Here is a 21,375-nt window from a genome sequence, read left to right as displayed (position 1 = left end):
TACACACACACACACACACACACACACACACACACACACACACACACACAATCACGACACACACAACCAAAATGCACGCACGCACACATACACAAACATACTCACACAATCACTGCCACCGCCGCTCAATTGCAGGGAGACGCGCATGCTGTCGACGGCAAAAGTGCACGTTCGTCTTGACGGCGCGGCGGATTGGTCTGTGGACGACGGCCCGTCGCGTGAACTCACCTTTCCCTCGGGCGTCACCCCGCTGGAAGTGGTCACGGGGCAGTCGTTTGCCGTCGCACGCAGCGACTCGGGCGACCTGTTTGTCACCAGCACTATCCCCAAGCTGTTTGGCGTCGACATGGTGCGTGTTGTTGTGTCTACTGAGACCGGTTGTGTCACATGTGTGTGTTTTTTGTTGTTGTTGTTGTTGTTGTCGTTGTTGTTGTTGCGCCTCGTGCGCTGTGTGCTTTCCTCGCACCTGCTTCCACTCCCCCCTCCCCACTTTTCCTCGTCCTTCCGTTTTGGGCTGGTGAAGGCAGCGAGGCTGAATTTGCTGTTCTACGTGCTCTGCGCTGCTTCAGTGTCTTTGCGCTCAACCCTACACCCCCTTGTTGTTGTGCTGCTTTGTGGTGCCGTGCCAACAGCGCCAGGGCGTGTGGAATAACTTGCCTAAGCCTGCTGGGTTCTCCTGTGTTGGCCTGCGCGGCTCCCACGCCGTTGACGGCTGCCTCCTCCTCGGCGATGACACCATCTTCATCTGTACGTGTTGCGCTCTGTGTGTGTGTGTGTGTGTGTGTGGTGGAGGGGAGATAAGGAAGTGCAAGAGGAGCAAGGGACACGCCATGTGCTGTGGTATGTCATGTCCATCACCACGCTTCTTCTGACGTTTCAACGGGGGTGCCTTTTGCTTGGTGCCACAGTTGGTGAGTTTGAGGGGACCGACGAAGCAATTGAGCAGCGCCGTCAGCGCCACGCAAAGGCCACAGCTTCCTCCAGTACGTTCATCCGACAGCCCGCAGATGCTCATGCTGTTGTTTTGACATGAATACACACATGTTTGTATGCATGTATGCACTTTTGTTGCTTCTCAATTCTTTCCTCCCAAGTATCGTTTCGCTCACATCTTCCACACGCGCGCGCTTGCACACGCGCTCGCACGCACGTCCCCCTTCTTCTTCTACGCCAACAGCGTTTCTGCGGTCGTTTTTCAAGGCGCCGAGCAGCGTTGCTGACGCGTGTCTGGCGTCCGGCATGGCTGTGCTCGCCCTCAAGGATGGGACCGTCAATGTCATCACATACAAGAGTACGTCGACCGTGTTGTGTGTGTGTGTGTGTGTGTGTGTGTGTGTGTGTGTGTGTGTGTGTGTGTGTGTGTGTGTGTGTGTGTGCTTGTTTTGTGATTTCGTTTTTTCCTGTATACTTTTTTCCTGTATTCGTATTTGTTGCATGTTGTGTACATGTGTGTACATATGTGTGTGCAGAGTCTCTTTGTGCACCGTGCACCCGGTGCCTCTGATGCTCGCGTCGCCGCCTCCCTTCATCCGCTTGCATGCATGTTCAGACCCCGATGGCGACAAGCCCAAGCAGCAAGACAAGCGCAAGGGGAAAAAGGACAAGAGCAAGGAAGAAAAGGGCAAGGACATCAAGTTGTCGCAAGCGGTGCTCACAACGCTGGAGGAACTGCCCGTGGGCCGCCTCTTCTCCCGCTCGGCCCGGCGCAAGGCCAAGACGTGCCACGCATGCTCGTACGTTGCCGTGTTGTGGGTTGCTGTCTCGCTGTGTCACTGTGCTGTGTGCTTGTGCCCTGGTCGTAATGGCGTGCCGCTGCGCTCCCGTTAGTTTCGAGTACACACACACACACACACACACACACACACACACACACACACACACACACACACACACACACACACACACACACACACACACACACACGCACGCACGCACGCACGCACGCACACACAACACGTATGCGTACTCACAAATGTACTTGCTTGTACTCACGTTGTCTCCAACTCACACTCTCGCCCTTGTGGTGCAGGGCCGAGTTCAGCAAAGATGATCACGTCTTCACATCCATCGACAGAGAGCTGTACGTCATGCCTGGTTTGCCCCCCGGGTGGCTGTGTACTGTCCTCTCATGCTTTGCTTCTGTTGCAACAGCACCTTCGTGCGCTCACGTGTTTGACGTGTCCTGTGTTGTTTGCAACAGGGCCAAGTTCTACTGCGAGAAGTGTGTGACCAAGAACAAGCTGTCGGAGCTCTCAGTGACATGCAAGGTGCGCGTGTGCGTGTGCATGCACATATGTGCGTTTGTGTGTTTGGGTGCGTGGATTGGCTATGAACAGCACCTACAAAGGGCCTGTGTGCTTCTGGAGTGCCTGGTGCTTCTGATCCGTGTTTGTTTTTGAGGTCCTCTTCCTCTTCCTCTTCTCCTTCTTCTTGCTTCTTTTCTTGCTTCTTCTTCGTCTTCGTCTTTCTTCTTCTCCTGCTTGATCACTCACCTGTGATATCCCTTTAATCGCGTGTGTTGAGTGGAGTGCAGACATTGCGCGTTCCTCTGGGCGGCAGTGGCGTTGAGCCACGCCGCGTGTGTGTCAATGAGAAGCGGCTCGTTGTGCTCACGAGCGAGGGCCGCGTCTTCGACTCCCACCCAGGCGTCAACGACGACACCTGCTCCGTCACACAGGCCAGGGCCAAGGAAGAACAGGTACGCAAGTGCACATGCGCTTGCATTGGATTTTGGGCGTGCATTTTTGGTGGGAGGAGATGGTGTTGGTTGTTTGAATGCGTTCTGATAAACTCTTGTCTTGGTGCGCGACAGTTTCGCCTTTCTCTGCCGCTCTCTGTACTGATGCGCTCTGGATCCATATGTATGTGTGTGTGCGTGTGTTTGTGCGAGCAGGAGAAGCTGAAAGAGGCTGGTGCGCTTCCCTGTGATCACGATTTCAGTCACCCAGCGGGCAGTGTCGCCCACATCTGCCCCGTACGTTCTCGAGTTTGGTACAGCCATCCCACACATTCACAAACGAACCCCGCACACATGCGCGCCACACACACACACACACACACACACACACACACACACACACACACACACACACACACACACACACACACACACACACACTCACTCACACTTGCATGCATTGACCCTTTTCATCTTCCGTCGCTTGTGCTTGTACCCATAGGCGTGCAACCAGTGTACCAACTCTGGCAAGGCGTGCTACCGCGCTGCCAAGAAGGACCGCGAGAAAGGTGGGGCCATCTGGGAAGCGTGTCTTACCCCCCCCCCTCTTTTTAAGCATGCGCCTGCCTGCACAGCTCACTCATACTTGCGTCTTCTCTAACTCGTGCATACCCCCAACACACAAACAATACACACACACACTCACACAAACAAACAATACACACACACATACATACACACATACACACTCACACAAACAAACAATACACACACGTGTGAAGGCGCGCCTTGCGGGTGCGGTGATGGCGACCCCGGCTGCCTCAAGTGCGGCATGTGCAAGACGTGCGCCAAGGAGGGCAAGCGGGAGGATGGCGCCGACTCTGAGCAAAAGTCCCTCACTGCCGTTCTCGACCCGCCCCACGCCCCGCGCGTCCTGCCAGAGGGCTTTGAGCTCTCCCGCGTGCAGCAGGAGGAGGAGTTCGCGGACGTGTGTGCTGGCGAGGAGCACGTGGTTGCCCTGACCGTGGACGGCAAGGTGTTTGTGTCCGGCTCAAACGAGGACGGGCAGCTCGGCCTGCCAGACATGGTGTGCACCGTCCCCTTCACGCACGTGCCCTTGCCCAGCGAAGCGCGCGCGTGCGGCATCGCAGCCGGCGCCCGCCACACGGCCGTTGTGCTTGAGGACGGGCGGCTGGTCACGTTTGGCCGCAGCGACGAGGGCCAGCTCGGTGCGGGCCGCGCTGTGACGGACGACGACCGGAAGGCGGCGGTTGAGGCTGCTGTTGACGCAGCAGCGAAGGAGAAGGCCGACGCACAGGAGGAAGAGAAGAACAAGGAGGAAGGAGAGGGAGAGGATGACGAGATGAAGAAGCCAGCAGCCGATGAGGCGAAGAAGGGGGAGGACAGCAAGGAGAAAGACAAGAAGGAAGCAGAGCAAGGTGACGAGAAGAAGGCCGAAGGAGCTGAGCAGAAGGAGGGAGATCAAGAAGAAGACAAGAAGAAGAAAGACGACAAGGAGGAGGAGGAGGACAAGGATAAGGCTGCTGCTGCTGCCGCCGCCGCCGTCGCCGAAGACAAGGCTGTGGCTGAGCGGGCCAGCAAAGCTGCCAAGGCTGCCACCAACGCGCCGCGCATTGTGGAGCTGCCCATGGCCGCGTCCACCGTGAGCGCCGCCGGCAGCGCCACCATCGTGTTTATGGGAGAGGACGTCTTTGACAAGTCTGTCCTTGCCAAGTCCAGCATGGCCTGCACAGGCCAGTACCTGCTTGCGCTCACGCCGCAGGGGGGTGCTGCCGATGCTGCCACCGACGGTACGGTGTGCCTGGCCACCTTCAACCTGACCAGCGGCCTGCTTGTTGAGAAGAACACGGCGTCCGGGATTGGCCGCGGCAGCTGCCTGTGCTTCAGCGCGCAGCACGACACGCTTGCGCTCTACGACAACACCGCCGCTGCCGTCAGCTTCCACCGCACGCTGCTGACGGACGTGGAACGCAAGCCACACGAACGGCAGCGGTCGTACTCGGACCTGGCGGTGGATCCCCGTGCATTCTTGCTGTCCCCGTCCAACGTCGTTGGCCCGGAGAGTGCGGCCACCGCGCCGCGCGCCCTCGCCTCCACGTTCCTCAGCGTTCTTGCTGCGATGAACCACGAGCCCGTCGGGCGGCCCAAGGCGGCGTCAGACAAGGTGGTGCCCAGCTCGCCCTCCACCGGCATTGGGCTGGAGGACGTGACGCATGTGTCGCGGTACTCGTCGCAGGGCGGCGGCTGGGGCTACGGCGGGTCGTCGCCGGACGCCATCGGCTTCAAGGTGAACCAGCCGATCGCCATCTGCGGGTTTGGGCTGTATGGGCAGGACTCCATGTCGTTCAACGCCACGATGAAGCTGTTTGTGGACGGCAAGGCGGAAGAGCCTCTGGCGACCAAGACGACGACGTACTCGAGCAACTGCCCCGGCCGCAACTACGCCGCCATCCTCTTTGACGAGCCCGTCACCGTGGAGCCGCACCAGCTGTACATTGCCTGGGCGCTGATCCAGAGCCCGCACTCGTCCATCTGTGGCTCGAGCGGCCAGTCTGTGGTGGAGGAGGACGGGGTGCAGTTCAACTTTGTCAGCACGCACCACGGCTCCAACGGCACCGACGTCAGCTCCGGGCAGGTCCCTGCCATCCTCTTCTGCACGCTGGACAAGCTGCAGGGGAGCACGGACCTGTTTGCGTCCACGGAGCAGAGCTTCAAGCTGAGCCCCCGCTTCTACCGCCAGGCGGATGTTGGGGGCCTGGAGGGCCTGCTCAACACCCTCTCTTCCACGTGGCAGCACTTGCTCAAGGCCAAGGCGGTCCCAGCAGCAGGTAAAAGTACCAAGTCCAACACACACTTCCACGTGGGCGTGTTTGCCCGCTGCCTGCATCTGATTGAGCAGTGCGTGCGCAGCAACTTTGAACTAGACTGGCTCGGTAACGTGACCACGCGCCCAAAGCCGGACGTGTCCACTACTCTCTTTGAGGAAGTTCTGCGGCTGCGTCATTTCGCCCGCGAGTGCCTGTCCACAGCGCCCAAGAATGCGGCGACGCGCAAGGCACTGGAGCTCATCACCAGCACCTTCAAGCAGTTGTTTAAGCTCTTCTATCCTACCACTCGTCTCCAGCGTGACCTCTTCCTGGAGGTGCTGATGCATGGCAAGACCGATGTATCAGATCCGCAAGCAGAAGCGCAGGTGTGCGTGTGGAAACCTGTGTGTGTGTGTGTGTGCGTGTGTAAACCTGTGTGTGCGTGTGTGTGTGTATCTGTATCTGCGTGCGTGTGTATCTGTATCTGTGTGCGTGCGTGTGTACATCTTGAGTATGTCTGTGTGCATGTGCGTATCCCCCCCTCTCTCTGTGGTCAGTGTCTTTGGAGTTGTTTGGGTTTCTTCGTATGCGCGTGTGCCCTTGCTTGCTCTGGTGCTCGTTTCCTCGTTGCAGCCCACGCTTGTTGAGTGTGTGTGTGTGTTGCGCCCCCACACATGGTTTCCACATGTGTCACTCACTCGCCGTTACCACCCTGCGTTGCTCGAATTCCAGCCGCTGCTACTCGCGCTGTTGTCAGTGTTCTCACAGCCCGGTTTCAACTTCCCCAAGTTGTTTCTCGCCAAGAGCACGCTCGTGTCTGAAACCGCCAAGACCATGTACGTGTGTGTGTGTGTATGTGTGTTTTCCCATTCTTCTGCGTTATCTTCCTCCTGTGAATGCGTCCTTGCATCGTGTTGGTGACGTTACGGCGCCGCAGCGCCCAGCACGCCCTTTGATGCTATGCGCTGGCGATTCTTCCTGAACACATCGATTTGTGTTGCCTGGGGCTCATGTCTCTGTGTATGTGTGCGTGTATGTGCATGTGTGTATGTGTATGTGCATGTGCATGTGTATGTGCATGTGTATGTGCATGTGTATGTGTATGTGCATGTGTATGTGTGCGTGTATGTGTGTATGTGTATGTGTATGTGTATGTGTATGTGCATGTGTGTATGTGTATGTGTATGTGTATGTGTATGTCGCCATCCACGCTCACGCGTCGTGCCTTGTACGCATGCATCACAGGCAAGTGGTGGAGGTGGAGGGCGAGGACGCTTACGAAGCCCTGACGGTCAGCACCAACTCTGTCCGCGCCAACGCCCTCAAGACCAGCGAGCCGGAAGTCTGGTGCGTATCATGCACAAGCACATGCATGTATGGCATGGAGCTGCGTAACTCTATTTGAGCCATGCCCGAGCATGGTTTTGCATGTTGTCCGTGTGCACTTTGGGCCATACCGCCCAACAGCTTCAAACCAGCCCGATTCCTCCTCACCCCGCGTTATTATCTTGCCGGTGACTTTGGTGCGCACTTCCCTTCCCAACCTGTCGATTAACTTCTTATTGTTCTTCTTGTTTTTCTCTGACTCTATTGCTGTCTCTGCCTCCTCCTCCACCACCACCACCTCCACCTCCACCACCACCACCACCTCCTCCTCCTCCATTTTCTTCTTGCATGCGTGGCACATGTCAGGGAGAGCAACGGCCCGAGCGGTACGCACTGGATCCAGGTGCAGATGCAGCCCAACGTGTATATCAGCGAGCTGACGCTGGTGGCGGCGAGCCGCGACTCGTACCGCCCCAGCCGCGTAGACGTCAAGGTGGGCACGGAGGACGACCTGTCCAGCATGTGCTCCATCAACTGCGATGCCGAGCGCAAGGGCGACAACATCACCATGCTGTCGGACTGCGACGAGTACTACCCGGTCGTGAGGCTGTGCATCTCAGCGGACGGCATCAACACGCGGATCCGCCAGCTCGTTGTTGTTGGTGAGCAGCGCACGCTCCAGCCCGGCCTGGCGGACGCAGAGGTGATGACGCCCTACTCTGAATACGTCATGGCGCAGTGCGGCATGTTTGCCGGGAAGAGCGACGATGACGACGTGTCGTCGGACCTGTTCCGCGAGGTGGTGCATCGCCTCATTGCCATGGTGCGTGGCACAGCTGCCAATGGGTCCCACAGCATCGAGGAGCTGGTTGCCGCACTGCTCACGTCCACCACGACGCAGCTCAGCCTCAAGTCTGCCATGGCCACACAGCACCCACAGCCGCAAGGCGCAGCACCAGCAGCGGCAGCCTCTCAAGAGTCTCAGAGTAAGTCAAGGAACGTGCGTTGTGGTTGCTTGGCCATCTGGTATTCGTAGATGCTCCACTCGCCCTTGATGGCAGAGAGCTTTTCCTTTTGATTACTGGTCTGTTTTGTTTGCCCTCTGGTCTTCTCTTTGCTTCTGCACTTGGCCGCAGGTCTGCACACACACACACACACACACACTGATCGCTCTCTCACTCACACACACACACACACACTGAACACACACTGAACACACACTGAACACACCCTCCCTCGCATTGAACACACAGGCAAGCTGGCGAGCGGGTTTGTGGTTACAGTGCTGCAAGAGGCGCTGATGGTACTCAACTCTGGACAGGTGGACGTGTCGACGTCACCCTTGTTCACCAAGATCCTGCCCAGCCTGCTTGCCCATGCGAGCTTCCTGGAGCACGCGAGCACCGCAGAGGTGCTGGAGGTGGTTGGCCTCATCCAAGAGCTGCTGGGCCGCATTGCTGCGATGCAGCCTGCTTCCTCCGGATCAAAGGCGGACAGCGGCCACAACAAAGCCGACAACACTGACGAGTCTGCCGCCTCCTCACCACGCCTGGTGGTGGTGGAGACAGCGCACCCCTACGAGCAGGCCGTGCGCCAGCAGCGGGCCATCAGCTTTGACAAGGACACCAGTTGCCTTGGCATTGAGTTTGACCCGCGGTCGTCCTTCTCCCAGGTGGAGGACAAGCTCGTGATTTGGGTGCGGCGCAGCGACAGCGAGGACTTTGTGGAGTTTATGTCCTTCACAGGCAACACCGATTTTCCGTCACAGAGCCTCATCCTGCCTGGCCACGCCGCCATATTCGAACTGCAAACCGCCACAGATTACCAGGTGCGCAATGCTTTTTGGCGTGTGTGTGTGTGTGGATGTGAATGTGAATGTGAATGTGGTGAGGAAGGAGTTGGGAGTAGGACATTGTGTTGTCCCGTTTCGCGTCTCGTTTTGTTCAACAAGTAATTGTTTGTGTTTCTCATCACAACAAGTTGCATCGCGTTCGTTTCAGACTCAACACTGTCGCTTACATCTTAACATCTGCGGCGTTTTCTTTTATGTGTTTGTGTGTGTGTGTGTGTGTGTGTTTTTTTGTTCGTTCGGTTGTTCGTTTGTTTGCCTTTTCTTGATTTGACTGCAGGATCTGGAGCGAGAGAACAACGAGTCGTGCTTTGGGTTCAAGGCGACTGTTGTTGGCTACAAGTTCTCCGAGTGCTCCCGCGACCTCCTGCACATCCTGGAGCGTGAGTTGACGCTCGTCGGCGGCATGTGCGCCGCGTCCCTCCTGAAGAAGAAGGCCATCACCCGCCTGAGCCGCGCAGAGCTTGAGGAGGACGATGAGGACGAGGGCAAGGGCAAGAAGCACAAGCACAAGGCAAAGCTCACCTCCGACGAGAAGAAGGAGGTGCGCTGCTACACTCGACACGTCCTCGTTTGGCTTATGTTACTTGTGTTTGCTTGTGCTTGCTTGTGCTTGCTTGTGCTTGCTTGTGCTTTCACTCGCCAAATCCCGCCCTTTACTCATTCGCCCCCCCCCCTCTCTCGCGCGCTCTTCTTCGCATTTCCTTGGCCTCTTGTGTGAGCAGCGCAAGGAACTGGCGGCTGCGCTTGATGCCATGGCGTCAAGCCTCTTCTCCAAGGGTCTGCGGCTCCCAGATCAACACAAGCTGCTCGAGTTCTTCAAGGAGCCATCAGGTACACTGTGTGTGTGTATGTGTGTGTGTGTGTGAATGCGTCTCTCAGGGGGTTTACGGCCTTGTTTGATGGTGTTGTGCTTGGGACATGCCCGTCTTGTGTGAACTACCCTGTTTGCCTCATCGAAACGTTCCTTGTCCTCAATCTTTGTCGTCCATTACAGTCAAAGCCCTGATGCATTTCCATCCGCGTGAAGAAGGCAACTTCGACCAGATGTTCCTGCGCAACTTTGTCGACGCCACCCCCAACACACCAGGCGGCCGTCTCGGTGCGTCTTGTGTTGTGTCGTCTGCGTGCATGTTGTGTGCATGTCTTGGGTTGGGTGAACGTGTGCGTTTGCGTGCACACAGGTCTCTGCCACGGTGTCGGTGCATTTTGGCGCACGACGCACGCGACCACGAGCAAGCGAGGCGCAGTGTTCCCGTTTTGTCCCGAACGGCTGAATTATGTCCACATACACACGCTCATCCTCACCACCATGCTCATCCTCACAATCATGCACACGCTCACCACACTCGCGCACACATGCACATGATGATGCTGGCGCTGATGCAGCTGAGTGGTTGCAAGGGCCATGTGCAGTCAACCCTCGTTCGTGCACGCTCGAGTACATGCAGCCAGGCAAAGAAGTGACAACCATCAAGCAAGGCGACACGTGCAAATTCAAACGTGAGTAGACAAACTGCGCGCTGGCCTTCTTGACCTCCTGGTGCAAATATGTTACCTCTCTTCCCTCCACCTGCTTCCCACTTTCACGAGAGCGTTGTTGTCCTGTGTGTGGGTGTGTGTTGACACACAACTGCCATTCCTCGTATTGGTCACACACACACACACACCACACAAACACAAACACACACACAACTGACATTGCGCATGCGTTGCTTTCCTGTTTCTCTTCTTGTGTTGCTGGTTTTGTTTTGCTGTAGTGCAAACGCGCGCCACGGATGGAGGCTTGATCCACCACCCGAACACGATGGTGCGGTTCATTGCGAAGCGGCGGCGTGACAAGGCCACGTCTTCGTCCGAGCCGGCCAGCAAGGGCAAGGCCAATGGCAATGACGCTACCGCGGGTTCCTCTGCCAATGCTGATGCTGACAAGAGCAGCGCCCGCTCCCGCGATGTGCTGGCTGGTCTTGAGCCGCGCAAGACCGCGCATGGCATCGAGTACCAGTCGCTGTTTGCCCGCGGCGGCGTTCGCTACAGCCCGGAGGAGGCACGGCTGCGGTACCTGCAGAAGGCCGTGGAACAGGTGTCCACAGACGCCGTGGAGGACGGCGTGTATGCCATCTCGTGGAAGCCAACCGAGCCGGGTGTGTACGATGTGGACGTGGTGGTCGACGGCCAGTCGATCCTCGCCGAGAAGCGCGCGTATGTGGTTGAGGAGGACGACCACTTCAACAGCTCGGACAAGGCGTCCACGGCCTCTGACGAGGAAGAGGAAGCCGCCCGCGCTGCCGTCGACAAGGAGCTGGAGGAGCTCGATGCAGAATGCGAAAACGACGTGGTCATGACACCCGGCTCCAGCAAGTTCAAAGCCATCAAGGACGTCGTTGTCCGAGCAGCGCCTTCGCAAGAGAGCATCGGGGTGCGTACACGCGTACTCGTGTTTGTTTCAGCCCGTGGTGTTGCTGTCGTGGTGTCCGGTGTGCGTGTGCTCGGCTTTTGGGGTGTGCTCGGACACGATTGCTGTCGTGTGAATGAAGCCTCAGCGGTTCCCATGTTGTTCCAAAGCGAACGTAGTGTTTTAATGTTTGATTTGTGTTGGCTTCCGCTGTGCTTGGGCTGCTTTCTTGTCCTCTGTACCCTTTTGTTGTCGTTTGGTCGATTCACCCTGATTGTTGACATGTGTCATGTGTGGTTCCCCCGAAACAGGTCGGCAAGTTGTCTCCCGGCGATATCATTGACACGAGCGACTTGCAGACAAACGCGGAAGGCATGTGGGTGAAGCTGGCAGGCGAATGCATCTTCTCATGCGTCGAAGAGGTATGGGAAAGGGGATTTCTACTTAACATGTGTGAGTGCAGGCGCGAGTGCACGTGTGAAGACGAATGATGCTGCGTCTAGCTTGATATATGTTTGCTGTGTGGGATTGGGCTACAGTTTGCTTGGGGTGGCGGTCGTACGTATTGTAGTCGCTGGCTTGTAATGCTGTCCCCGCTCTGTGTCGTTTTACCTCTTTGTTACACCACCATCAACTCTCACACGGATTGAACTTGCGCTTGTAGTCGATGCGGCACCTCGATGCGTGGGTGCCCCATCACATTTCCGAGTTGTTTGGGGGCGCGCAAGTCCTCGAAGACCTGGCTGAAGACGCTGATGTGGACAGCAAGGGGAGCAAGCAATCGTCCGCAGAATCCCCCGCCGGCATGTCTGCACCGTACGTCACATGACCATTGCTACTGGCTTGCTGGTGTTGTTGTCTTTCATGACCGAAGGCGACTCCTCCCTACTCGCTGCTCATGAACGCGTGGTCTGATGTAGTGCTTTGTTCGACTTTCTCATTTTCACATGGAACATGTTGTTTTGTGCCGCGTTCTCCATGCTCGAACCGTACACCCCTCTGCACGGCATGTACATCTGCAGTCGCGGGGGCTTTCAGCTGGGCCCGGGCCCCTTTGGCAGCTTTGGCAGCGGCCCGAGCGGCAGCGGCTCGCTCGGTGCGCCTGCTGGCATGAGTCCCTTTGGCTCCGCCTTTGGCAGTGGCCCTGCTGGTGGGTTTGGTGTGGGCCCGGTACTCAGTGCGCGACCTCCTGCGCCCGGTCCACGGCCGCCTGGTGCCATCGAAGGACTTACGTATCAAAAGAACGAGGTACCGACTTTTGGACAACCGGTACGTGCGTTTGGAGCGCCAGCGCCTGCGTTTGGAGCGCCAGCGCCTGCGTTTGGAGCGCCTGCGTTTGGAGCGCCTGCGTTTGGAGCGCCTGCGCCTGCGTTTGGAGCGCCTGCGCCTGCGTTTGGAGCACCAGGTCCGTTTGGGGCCAAGCCGTTTGATTTTGGCGGCACCAAGAAGGACTCGCCGTCATCGGCGGATCAAGCAGGTAGCGCGTTGGCCAAGACAGTGAAGAAGAAGGGGAAGAAGAAGCCTGCTGGGAAGAAGGCATTTGACATGTTCCATGGCGAGGATGTGGTGGATCTTGTCACCCAAGAATCGAGCTCAGCGCCCGGTGAGGCCAAGCCGTTCTCGTTTGGAGAGGCGGCCAAGTTGAAGACGGGTTCTGACAGCTCCTCTTCATCCTCTGGTGCAAAGCCGGAGGCCGCGGCCAGCAAGCCAAAGGCCGACGAGCCTCCCCTGTTCTTGGAGCGGACGTGTCGCCAGGCATCGTACACGTTCCCTGTGGCCCGGCTGGTTCGCACCATCTATGCGGTGTTCTTGTGGCACGCCAACTTCATGCCGGATGCTGTCCTCTTGGCAACGCACCTCAAGTTCCAGCCAGACATGCTCCGCCCCCGCACCGAGGAGAAGCAGCGGCAAGGTGCAAGCGGTCGTCGTTGTGGTTGTGTGATGTGTGCGCATGCGTTTGTGGCATGCTGAGTGCATGCTTATGTCGGCGAGTGCGTGCATGTGTCGAACCCACTGTTTTCCAGCCAGTGCGCGCATTCCGTGTCAAATGCTCACTGTCTTGGTTTGTTTTCTTTGTCCCTTTCTGACACGACAGAGACGCAGCGCTTGCGCAAAGCCTTTTCTCACCCACCGCCTCCTGTCGAAAGCATCGGTGCGTACGCTTTCAAGAGAGAGAGTGTGTGTGTGAGTGTGTGTGTGTGAGGGTGAGGGTGAGTGAGAGTTAGAGAGCGAGAGAGTGTGTGCGTGTGTCCAAGGGGAAAAGTTTGTGTGTGTGTGTGTGTGTGTGTGTGTGTGTGTGTGTGTGTGTGTGTGTGTGTGTGTGTGTGTGTGTGACGAGGGGGGGGGGGGCGAAGTACCAGTGTTCATTGTGATCCATTGTGATATGGCATGGCTAACCGTTCACGTGCCCACTGCTGTTTCCAATGCACCGATGCTTGCGTCTCGTTGCTCTTGTCTTCATGACAGAGCACGGTGCCACGGTGTACTTCACCAACTCTGACTCGTCCATGCCCATCAAGGCGAAGGTACGAAGCGAACAGACTCGCACAAACGAGCAATGACACAGCCAGCACAACTGCAAGCAGAAGGCGCCGCTTGTGCCGTGCAACCAATGTACCGCAGTTATGTTACACTATCGCAATGGCTGCCTCGCCGCATCTGATCCCAACTTTCTTCTTGTGTACGTGTGTGCAGGTGAAGAAGGTGCAGGTACAGCACATCATCATCAACGACCTCAAGGTTGAGGTTGGTATGCGGCTCGAGGCCAAGGACCGTCTCAACCCAAACATGATTGGTGAGGATGTTCTCGTTTGCATTGGATTTGCTCGTGCTCAAGCTTGCATTGGATTTGCTCGTGACGCAAGCTTACTGGTGCTGTCCTGTCTCCCACGCGTGAACCTTGCCTTCGACGTAAACGACCGTGCGTCCTCTGCTTGCCTCAGCGCCTGCCAACGTCATTGCTGTGCTGCCGGACAACCGCATTCGGGTATGCGTATGCGTATGCGTGTGTGTGTGTGTGCGTGCGTGTGTGTGTGTGAACGTGGGCTTGTGTGTGTAATTGGGAGTGTGCTAGCTTGCTTGCTGGGTTGGGTTGCCTGCTCTTGCAACCAGGTATGGTCGACTGTCTTTGCTGATATGACCTTGCGCGCGTGCGATGGTTTGGTGTGCAGATCAACTTTGATGGGTGGAGTGCGCGGTACGACTACGAGGCTTCGCTGGACGACGCAGACTTGCATCCAATTGGATATGCACAAAGTATCAACCACAAGCTTGAGCGGCCCAACGGCTATGGAGAAAGGTGATTTGCTCTGTGCGTGTGCGCGTATGTGCATTGCGTTGTTGGCGTGTCGTAGCATGTGTTACATCTTGTTGTATCGTGTGGAGTGAGTGTGTTGTGGGACAACAAAAGCGACTCGAGTGTTCAGCGATGAAAATCAAGCAGCGGCGAGGAAACCCACTCAACTCAACGAGTGGCCTTCACGCTGTGCTCTTGATCTGCAATCACACGCAAACTCATTTGTTGTGTTACAGGTTTGTTTGGCCGGAGTATCTTCGCGACATCAAGGCGCGCCCAGTGCCGTTTGAGCTGCTCTCTCACCGCAGCAACCAGAAGCTCATCGAGCTGGACAAGAAGGTGTGCAGATGCCGCTTTGTGTGTGTGTGTGTGTGTGTGCGTGCGTGCGTGCGTGTGTGTGTGTGTGTGTGTGTAGCTTGAAGCATGTGACACTTGTTTATGTTGGTCAACGTGATTTCGACCATTCATTTTGGTTTTCTTTTGTGTACAGCACTCGCTTACCTCGCGTGCGCTTCCCATGCGTGCGATTCTTGTCCATGCACTCATGCAACGCCACGAAACCCACCCGCACGCCACTATTCCACGCTACAGGCGAGGGAGATGGGCAATGGCGCCATCGCCCATCCCATCCACGAGCACTTACTCCGCCACCACCTGCCGAACCACGGCTGGGTGTGCGATGGACGCCACCAGCAACACGATTTTTGCGGCTGCGATGGCGGCGGCGGCCTCTTTGGCGGCGTGGCATACGGCGGAACGGTTTGTTCTCCTTCCTTTGTTCGCACTCGCCTTGTCGTGATTTCTCAAGTGTTTGAGATGGTTGTTCAATTGAATTTTATCTTCTGTTGTATTCCCTGCGTCCCACACATCCATGAACACACAAACACACACACAATCGCCAGCCAAGTATTCACTGATATCATGCTTCACGCACGCACATGAAATTACCAACACCATCCTCATGCCCCCTCCGCTCACACAAACACAAACACACACACACACACACACACACACACACACACACACACACACACACACACACACACACAGCCGCGGTTCCGCTGCATGGACGGCTGCGACTATGACCTGTGCCTTGGCTGCGTTGCAACAAGCCGTCTGTTGTACGATCGCAAGAAGTACCCGCGCCGTGAAGACGCGGGTGGCGGCGGCCTGTTTGGCGGCCGTGACGGCCTGTTTGCGGATGATGACGACGACGACGATGAGCCGTCAACAAGCGAGGAGGAGGAGGAAGAGGACCTCTTTGGCGACGGCAGTGAGGGCGACGCTGCCGATCGCCCGACGCGGCAGGACGTGAAGGTCCTGCTTGAGGTCGAGGCCTCGGGTAAGGAGGTGGAGGTGCCTCTGTCCAACATCCGCTTTGTGGATGACGTGGAGCAGGAAGCAGAGGAGTCGCCGGCAGCACTCGCGGCAAGCCAGGTGCCGCTCGTGCCGCGGCTGCTGGCGTCCTCGTGGGACCAGAAGGAGGACCGCGCACTGTTTGTGCTCTCGTCCATCATGCGCCAGTTCAGCAAGGCCAGCGGGCTGACTATCGAGTCTGCGTTTTACGGCGAGCCCGCCGCCAACATTGGCAAGGACGTCACCACCACCGTGCAGTACTTTGTGAGCGAGGGCACGCTGCAGCTGCCCTGGAAGTACGACGTGCTGTTTGGGCCCACGCGCCTGCCCCAACCCAAGCTGCGGATTGTGTACAAGGTGCGCGGCGTGGATGGCGAGGAGCTCATCAACGAGACAGACAAGGACGTGCCCGTGCGCCTGGACGCGGAGCAGATTGCCCGTGCCCGCGGCGTCGACTGGGACAAGGTCATGCGCAAGCTCACGGCTCCTGACGACGACGAGGATGACAAGAAGAAGAAGAAGAACAAGGGCAAGCAGAAGGACAAGAAGGAGGAGAACGCTGGTCCTGTGCCTGTGCCGTTTGGCGGCTTTGGCGGCTTTGGAGGCGGCTTTGGCGCGCCCCAGCAGGACCAGGTGTGCGAGCTGTGCAAGGAGACCCACCCTTCGCCGATCACCTACCACATGCGAAAGCAGCACCCGGGCTGCGGCAAGAACGCGTCCGGCATGGGCTACAACAGCGGCGGCTCGTATGACTCTGGCTGGGTTGGCAACTGCGGCGACGGCGGCATTGGCGGCAACACGTGGTACCTGCTGTGCCGCGAGTGCCGGGAGAAGTACATGCATGAGGAGAAGAGCGACGACGAGGAGGAAGAGGAGGGCGTGGATGCCCTGCTGGCGACGGCCCTGGCCACTGCGCTCCCCAGCATCGACGATGAGGGCGAGGCCGAGGCCGACCCTGACGCCACCACCGCCGTCGGCCTCCTCAAGCGCGTGGGCCTCAAGGCCGAGTTCCTGCTCAACCTGGAGCCGTTTGAGCACGAGGCGCGCTTCACCTCGGCGTCGGCGGCGGACGACGTGGACAGCGACGCCACGCTCGACCCGACCGCCGGCTCGCTGTACATGGAGCTGAAGCAGGAGCTCCTTGATCTGCAGCCGCCAGAGCCAGACGCGGACGTGCTTGGCCGCTCCATCTCCGCCGCACCCACGCGCGCGCGCCCAACGCTGCGCAAGCAGCAGACGCTCGGCGGCGAGGCCCTGCGCAAGCTCTCTGGTGACATCACGGCTGCCCTCAGCCCGCTGCGGCGCAACGTCACGGACGATCCAACGGCGCTCTCCAGCACCGCTGCTGGCTCGCTCAGCCCCCAGCGCGGCAAGCACACCCGCCGCGGCGTCTCCAGCACGAGCGGCGCCGACGACGCAGCAGGGACGGGTGCAGGCGCAGGTGCGGGCGCCCCGAGGCCACGGCGGCCGGGCCAGCTCAGCCGCGCGCTGAGCCTGCCGTACCCCGACGATGAGCAGGAGGCGCAGCACACGACGGTGCCCAACTCGCCCACGTCTGCACGCGGCCAGGCGCCGCGCGGCTTCACGGCCCCACACGAGGCGCTGCTGGGCCGCCCGTCGAAGCAGCTGCGCAAGTTTGCCAAGAGCGACGGGCAGGCCGAGCTGACGAAGAACGTACTGGACTTTGTGTCGTCTTCGGCCAGCACGGAGCGGGTGGCGCGGCTGCTCAAGGCCGAGGCCGAGCACGTGTACCAGCGGCTGCAAGGGCTGCGGCTGTTCATTGTGCTGCTGAAGAGCGTGATGACGCCCGGCGCGGTGCAGGACCTGCTGTGGTACTTTGTGTCGACGCTGGCCAAGGGCAGGAAGCCCGAGGTGGACAGCGAGGGCGTGGACGTGCCGCTGCCGCTTGGCAAGCACCCGCTCGGCGACATTGACACCACCAACACGCTGGTGGGCTTTGTGCGCCACACATACCACCACCTGCTCTCTGTCGTGCTTGATTTCATGCGGGCGCTGCCTGCGTCATCGCCCGTGCAGCAAATTGCGCTGCGCTGCTGGGCGCTGCCGTTCCAGGAGGCGGACCTGCCGTTCCTGCACCGCTCCCAGATCTTCTCCGTCGTCTCGGGCCACGTGTCGCTTGGCCCGCGCGCACGCGAGGCTGAAGGCGAGCAGGAGGTGGTGGAATGGCTGGAGCGCGCCCCGGTCAAGGCCGAGGTGAGCGTGGCCTCAAAGGAGGCCCTGAAGGACTCCCTCTCCGACAGCGACACGCAGACGTTCTGGGAGAGCGACGAGAGCCCCGAGGGTGGACAGCGCTGGATTCAGCTGGAGATTGCGCCGGGGGAGCGTGCTGAGCAGGTGGCCGTGTTCATTGACAACGGCCGTGACTCCAACCACCGCGTGTCCAAGGTGCGCGTGGAGACTGGGCCCTCGGCGGAGAAGCTCGTTGGCTTTGGCTCCTCCATCTCCGTCAGCTCCAAGTTTGTGGGCTGGCTGACGCTGCCGTGCGCGCACAGCAGCAAAGGCGGTGGCGGCAGCAGCAGCGGTGGCGGCGGCGGCGACAAGAAGGCTGGAGGCGGCGGTAGCGTTGGTGATGACGACGGCATGTCAGCATGTGCCTCTGACGCCGCGGCTCCAGCCGGTGGCGACGGCGACGGCGACGGCATTGCGGTTGCCATGCCGCCCGCGCCACGCGTCGTGCGCATCCACCTGTCTGGTGCAAGCAAGCTGCGTGTGCGGCAGGTGCGTGCGTATGGCCCCGCTATCCAGGACGCAAGCGTGCCCAACTCGCGCGTGCAGTACATGCGCCACCGTGCTGGGGAGGCGCTGCGGCTCTTCCGCGAGCTGACGATGCAAATCTTCATGAGCGGCAAGACGGCGGCGAGCAAGAAGAAGAAGGCCCAAGGCGAAGCAGGCGCTGAGGGCCTGGGCGTTGGTGCGCAGCAGCAGCAGCAGCAGCAACAACAGGCGCAGCCGGGCGAAGCGGCCGGCGAGGGCGACAACACTGAGATGAAGGAGCAGGTTGTGGGCATCCTGTTCCAGGAGGGCCAGGAGCTGAACGCGCTGCAGGCGGAGGTGTGCCGCCACTTCTTCAACGAGGTGAAACGCAAGACGACGGCGCTGACGGAGAGCGGCGCGTGCCTGCAGGAGACGGATGAGGTGTACATGCACGAGCTGCTGACGCTGATTCGCTCGCTGACGGCGTCTGAGGCCGGCCTGCGCGCCATCTCCAAGGAGAGTGACATGCTGAACCACCTGCTGGTGCTGCTGAACATTGGGACGACGCGGGTGCAGCAGCAGGCCGTGGCGACGCTGCACAAGCTGCTTGAGTACCTGCCGTACGACCGCACAGTGAAGATGGTGGACACGCTGCCGATTGCCAAGGTGGGCTACGGCCCACTGTCCGTGCTGCTGCTCACCGTGGCCAAGTGCCTGACGCTGCAGGTACGCGGGCGCGGCAAGGACAAGTTCTCCACGACGGTGACGTTTGCGCAGGTGGTGGACAAGGACGCAGCCAAGAGTGCGCTGCCGAGCAAGTGGCTGGTTGGGCACGTTGAGGAGGAGGTGGTGCCGTCCGTGCTCATGCTGGTTTCGGACCTGGTGTCGAAGCTGCCGTCGTACCAGCACAAGAGCAAGGCGGTGCTGACGCAGCTGGTCTCGACGCTCACGGAAGTTGAGGGCAAGGAGGGCAGCAGCCGCCAGGAGGTCATCACGGACCCGCAGGTGTGGCTGTCGCTGGCGGCGCTGTGCGTGATTGACGGCGCGACCGCGCTTGACATGACCAAGGCGGCGTCGAGCGAGGCGCGGGAGAGCCAGCTCTTCTGCGACAACCACGACGACGGCGAGACGCACGCCACGCACGCGTGTGCGGAGTGCGAGATGAACCTGTGCACGGAGTGTGAGCGCGTGCTGCATCTCCCGCGTCGCAAGCGCGACCACACGCGCACGCGCATTGGCGAGGCCTCTGCGCAGCTGCAGGTTGAGCTGAACGAGGGCTGTGGCCGGGCTCGCCTGCCGCAGCTGCTGGCCATCGCGGACCGCAAGAGCCTCAAGGCCGTGCTGGAGTTTAAGATGGCGTCGGGGACGGTGGCGTGCCGGTTCTGCGAGCAGCCGCTCGGCGACGATGGCGGCATGGCGCAGCTCGTCGCCACGGGCATCAAGAACGTTTGCTCCGACCCAGACTGCATTGAGCTGGCCAAGAACTCGTGCACGAAGACGCTTACCTGTGGCCATGCCTGCTGCGGCATTCGCGGTGAGGAGAAGTGCCTGCCCTGCCTGCGCGGGTGCAAGCCCGAGGTTGAGGCTGGCGATGGCGAGGAGGGTGGCCAAGTGGCCCGCGCGCCGCTGACGCAGGATAACGAGGACCAGTGCATGATTTGTTTCACCGGTGCGCTGCAGGAGGAGCCGTGCATCCAGACGCCGTGCGGCCACGTGTTCCACTTCAACTGCGTGAAGCGGCTGCTGGAGGTTCGCTGGAACGGCCCGCGCATCACGTTTGGGTTCTGCAAGTGCCCCATCTGCAGCTCGTCCTGGATTCACAAGGACATCCCCGCCCTACAGCATCTGCTGCAGCCGCTCAACGACCTCTACGATGAGGTGCGCTCGTGTGTTTTGGAAGGGGGGGGGAGAGTTGGTTGGTCATTGATGTGTGTGTGTGTGTGTGAGTGTCTGTGTGTGTATTGTCTATGTGTGTGTGTGTGTGTCTGTCTGTCTGTCTGTGTGCGTCTGTGTGTGTGTGTTTGTCTCTGTATGTTTGTTTGTGTGTCTGTGCGTGTCTGTGTGTGGCGGTTGTTGTTGTCGCCCTTTCTCACGGCAACATTTCAACGCTGTGGTTAGGTGCGACGCAAAGCGCTCATGCGGCTTAACTACGACGGCAAAGATGAGGAGGCGCCCACAGAAGAAGAACCGCGCGCAGAGTATGCCATGCGCAAGGTATGCGCCTGTGCTTGTTTCAAAACGTGTAGCTTGTTGATCAGCTTGTGTGTGTGTGTGTGTGTGTGTGTGTGCACGCACATGCACGTGCATGGTCGTTCGCTGACACAGGTGCAACTCCTGCTGCTCTCATTCGTGCCCTTCTTGTGCTTGCCAGTATGCGTATTTCCCATGCCACAAGTGCGGCAAGGCGTACTTTGGAGGCGCCGCTGCGTGCGAGGCCGGCCGCGGCTCTGCAGACTTTGATCCCACGGAGCTTGTCTGTCCACTTTGTGTTGGCGGCGCTGCCACCCAGGTGTGCGCTGTGTGTGTGTGTGTGTGTGTGTGTGTATGTGTGTATGTGTGTCTGTGTCTGTCTGTCTGTCTTTCTGTCTTGTCTGTGTGTGTGTCTGTGCGTGTGTGTGCGTGTGTGATGGCAAGTTTCCCCCATTCCATGTATTCTCAAAACTCATGCCAATGTGTGGTGTGTGCAGATTTGCCGCAAGCACGGCACCGAATTCCTCGAGTACAAGTGCCGCTATTGCTGCAGCGTTGCCGTGTTCTTCTGCTTTGGCACCACCCACTTCTGCAACGCCTGCCACGACCAGTACCAGCGATGCCAGAGCACTCCGAAAGAGCTGCTTCCTCAGTGCCCGGTACGTATATTGTGCGTGCGTGCGTGTGTGTGTGTGTGTGTGTGTGCGTGCGTGCGTGCGTGCGTGCGTGCGTGTGTGTGTGTGT

At 59.0% G+C, this 21,375-nt stretch overlaps 1 protein-coding gene across 1 annotated transcript in view; it reads left to right on the top strand.

The window, feature by feature from the left end:
* Positions 1-21,375, top strand: part of PTSG_11546 (uncharacterized protein) — a 26,962-nt gene that overhangs the window by 4,824 nt on the left and 763 nt on the right. Inside the window, exons 12-45 of the mRNA XM_004998613.1 lie at positions 136-349; positions 633-747; positions 909-983; positions 1,178-1,291; positions 1,550-1,733; positions 2,030-2,080; positions 2,201-2,267; positions 2,534-2,698; positions 2,894-2,974; positions 3,180-3,246; positions 3,460-5,891; positions 6,238-6,341; positions 6,751-6,852; positions 7,198-7,817; positions 8,085-8,659; positions 8,961-9,224; positions 9,406-9,514; positions 9,678-9,782; positions 10,070-10,183; positions 10,441-11,099; positions 11,387-11,497; positions 11,740-11,891; positions 12,098-12,987; positions 13,171-13,227; positions 13,542-13,600; positions 13,770-13,869; positions 14,018-14,061; positions 14,246-14,373; positions 14,607-14,709; positions 14,962-15,129; positions 15,421-20,319; positions 20,560-20,655; positions 20,813-20,950; positions 21,129-21,290. Coding sequence (XP_004998670.1) covers positions 136-349; positions 633-747; positions 909-983; positions 1,178-1,291; positions 1,550-1,733; positions 2,030-2,080; positions 2,201-2,267; positions 2,534-2,698; positions 2,894-2,974; positions 3,180-3,246; positions 3,460-5,891; positions 6,238-6,341; positions 6,751-6,852; positions 7,198-7,817; positions 8,085-8,659; positions 8,961-9,224; positions 9,406-9,514; positions 9,678-9,782; positions 10,070-10,183; positions 10,441-11,099; positions 11,387-11,497; positions 11,740-11,891; positions 12,098-12,987; positions 13,171-13,227; positions 13,542-13,600; positions 13,770-13,869; positions 14,018-14,061; positions 14,246-14,373; positions 14,607-14,709; positions 14,962-15,129; positions 15,421-20,319; positions 20,560-20,655; positions 20,813-20,950; positions 21,129-21,290 — 13,324 coding nt within the window. The remainder of the gene's footprint in view (positions 1-135; positions 350-632; positions 748-908; positions 984-1,177; positions 1,292-1,549; positions 1,734-2,029; positions 2,081-2,200; positions 2,268-2,533; positions 2,699-2,893; positions 2,975-3,179; positions 3,247-3,459; positions 5,892-6,237; positions 6,342-6,750; positions 6,853-7,197; positions 7,818-8,084; positions 8,660-8,960; positions 9,225-9,405; positions 9,515-9,677; positions 9,783-10,069; positions 10,184-10,440; positions 11,100-11,386; positions 11,498-11,739; positions 11,892-12,097; positions 12,988-13,170; positions 13,228-13,541; positions 13,601-13,769; positions 13,870-14,017; positions 14,062-14,245; positions 14,374-14,606; positions 14,710-14,961; positions 15,130-15,420; positions 20,320-20,559; positions 20,656-20,812; positions 20,951-21,128; positions 21,291-21,375) is intronic.

Source organism: Salpingoeca rosetta, assembly GCF_000188695.1.
Source record: "Salpingoeca rosetta unplaced genomic scaffold supercont1.1, whole genome shotgun sequence".
Taxonomy (NCBI): Eukaryota; class Choanoflagellata; order Craspedida; family Salpingoecidae; genus Salpingoeca; species Salpingoeca rosetta.
Note: the sequence above shows the minus strand (reverse complement) of the source record. Positions and strands in the feature narration are given on the sequence as shown.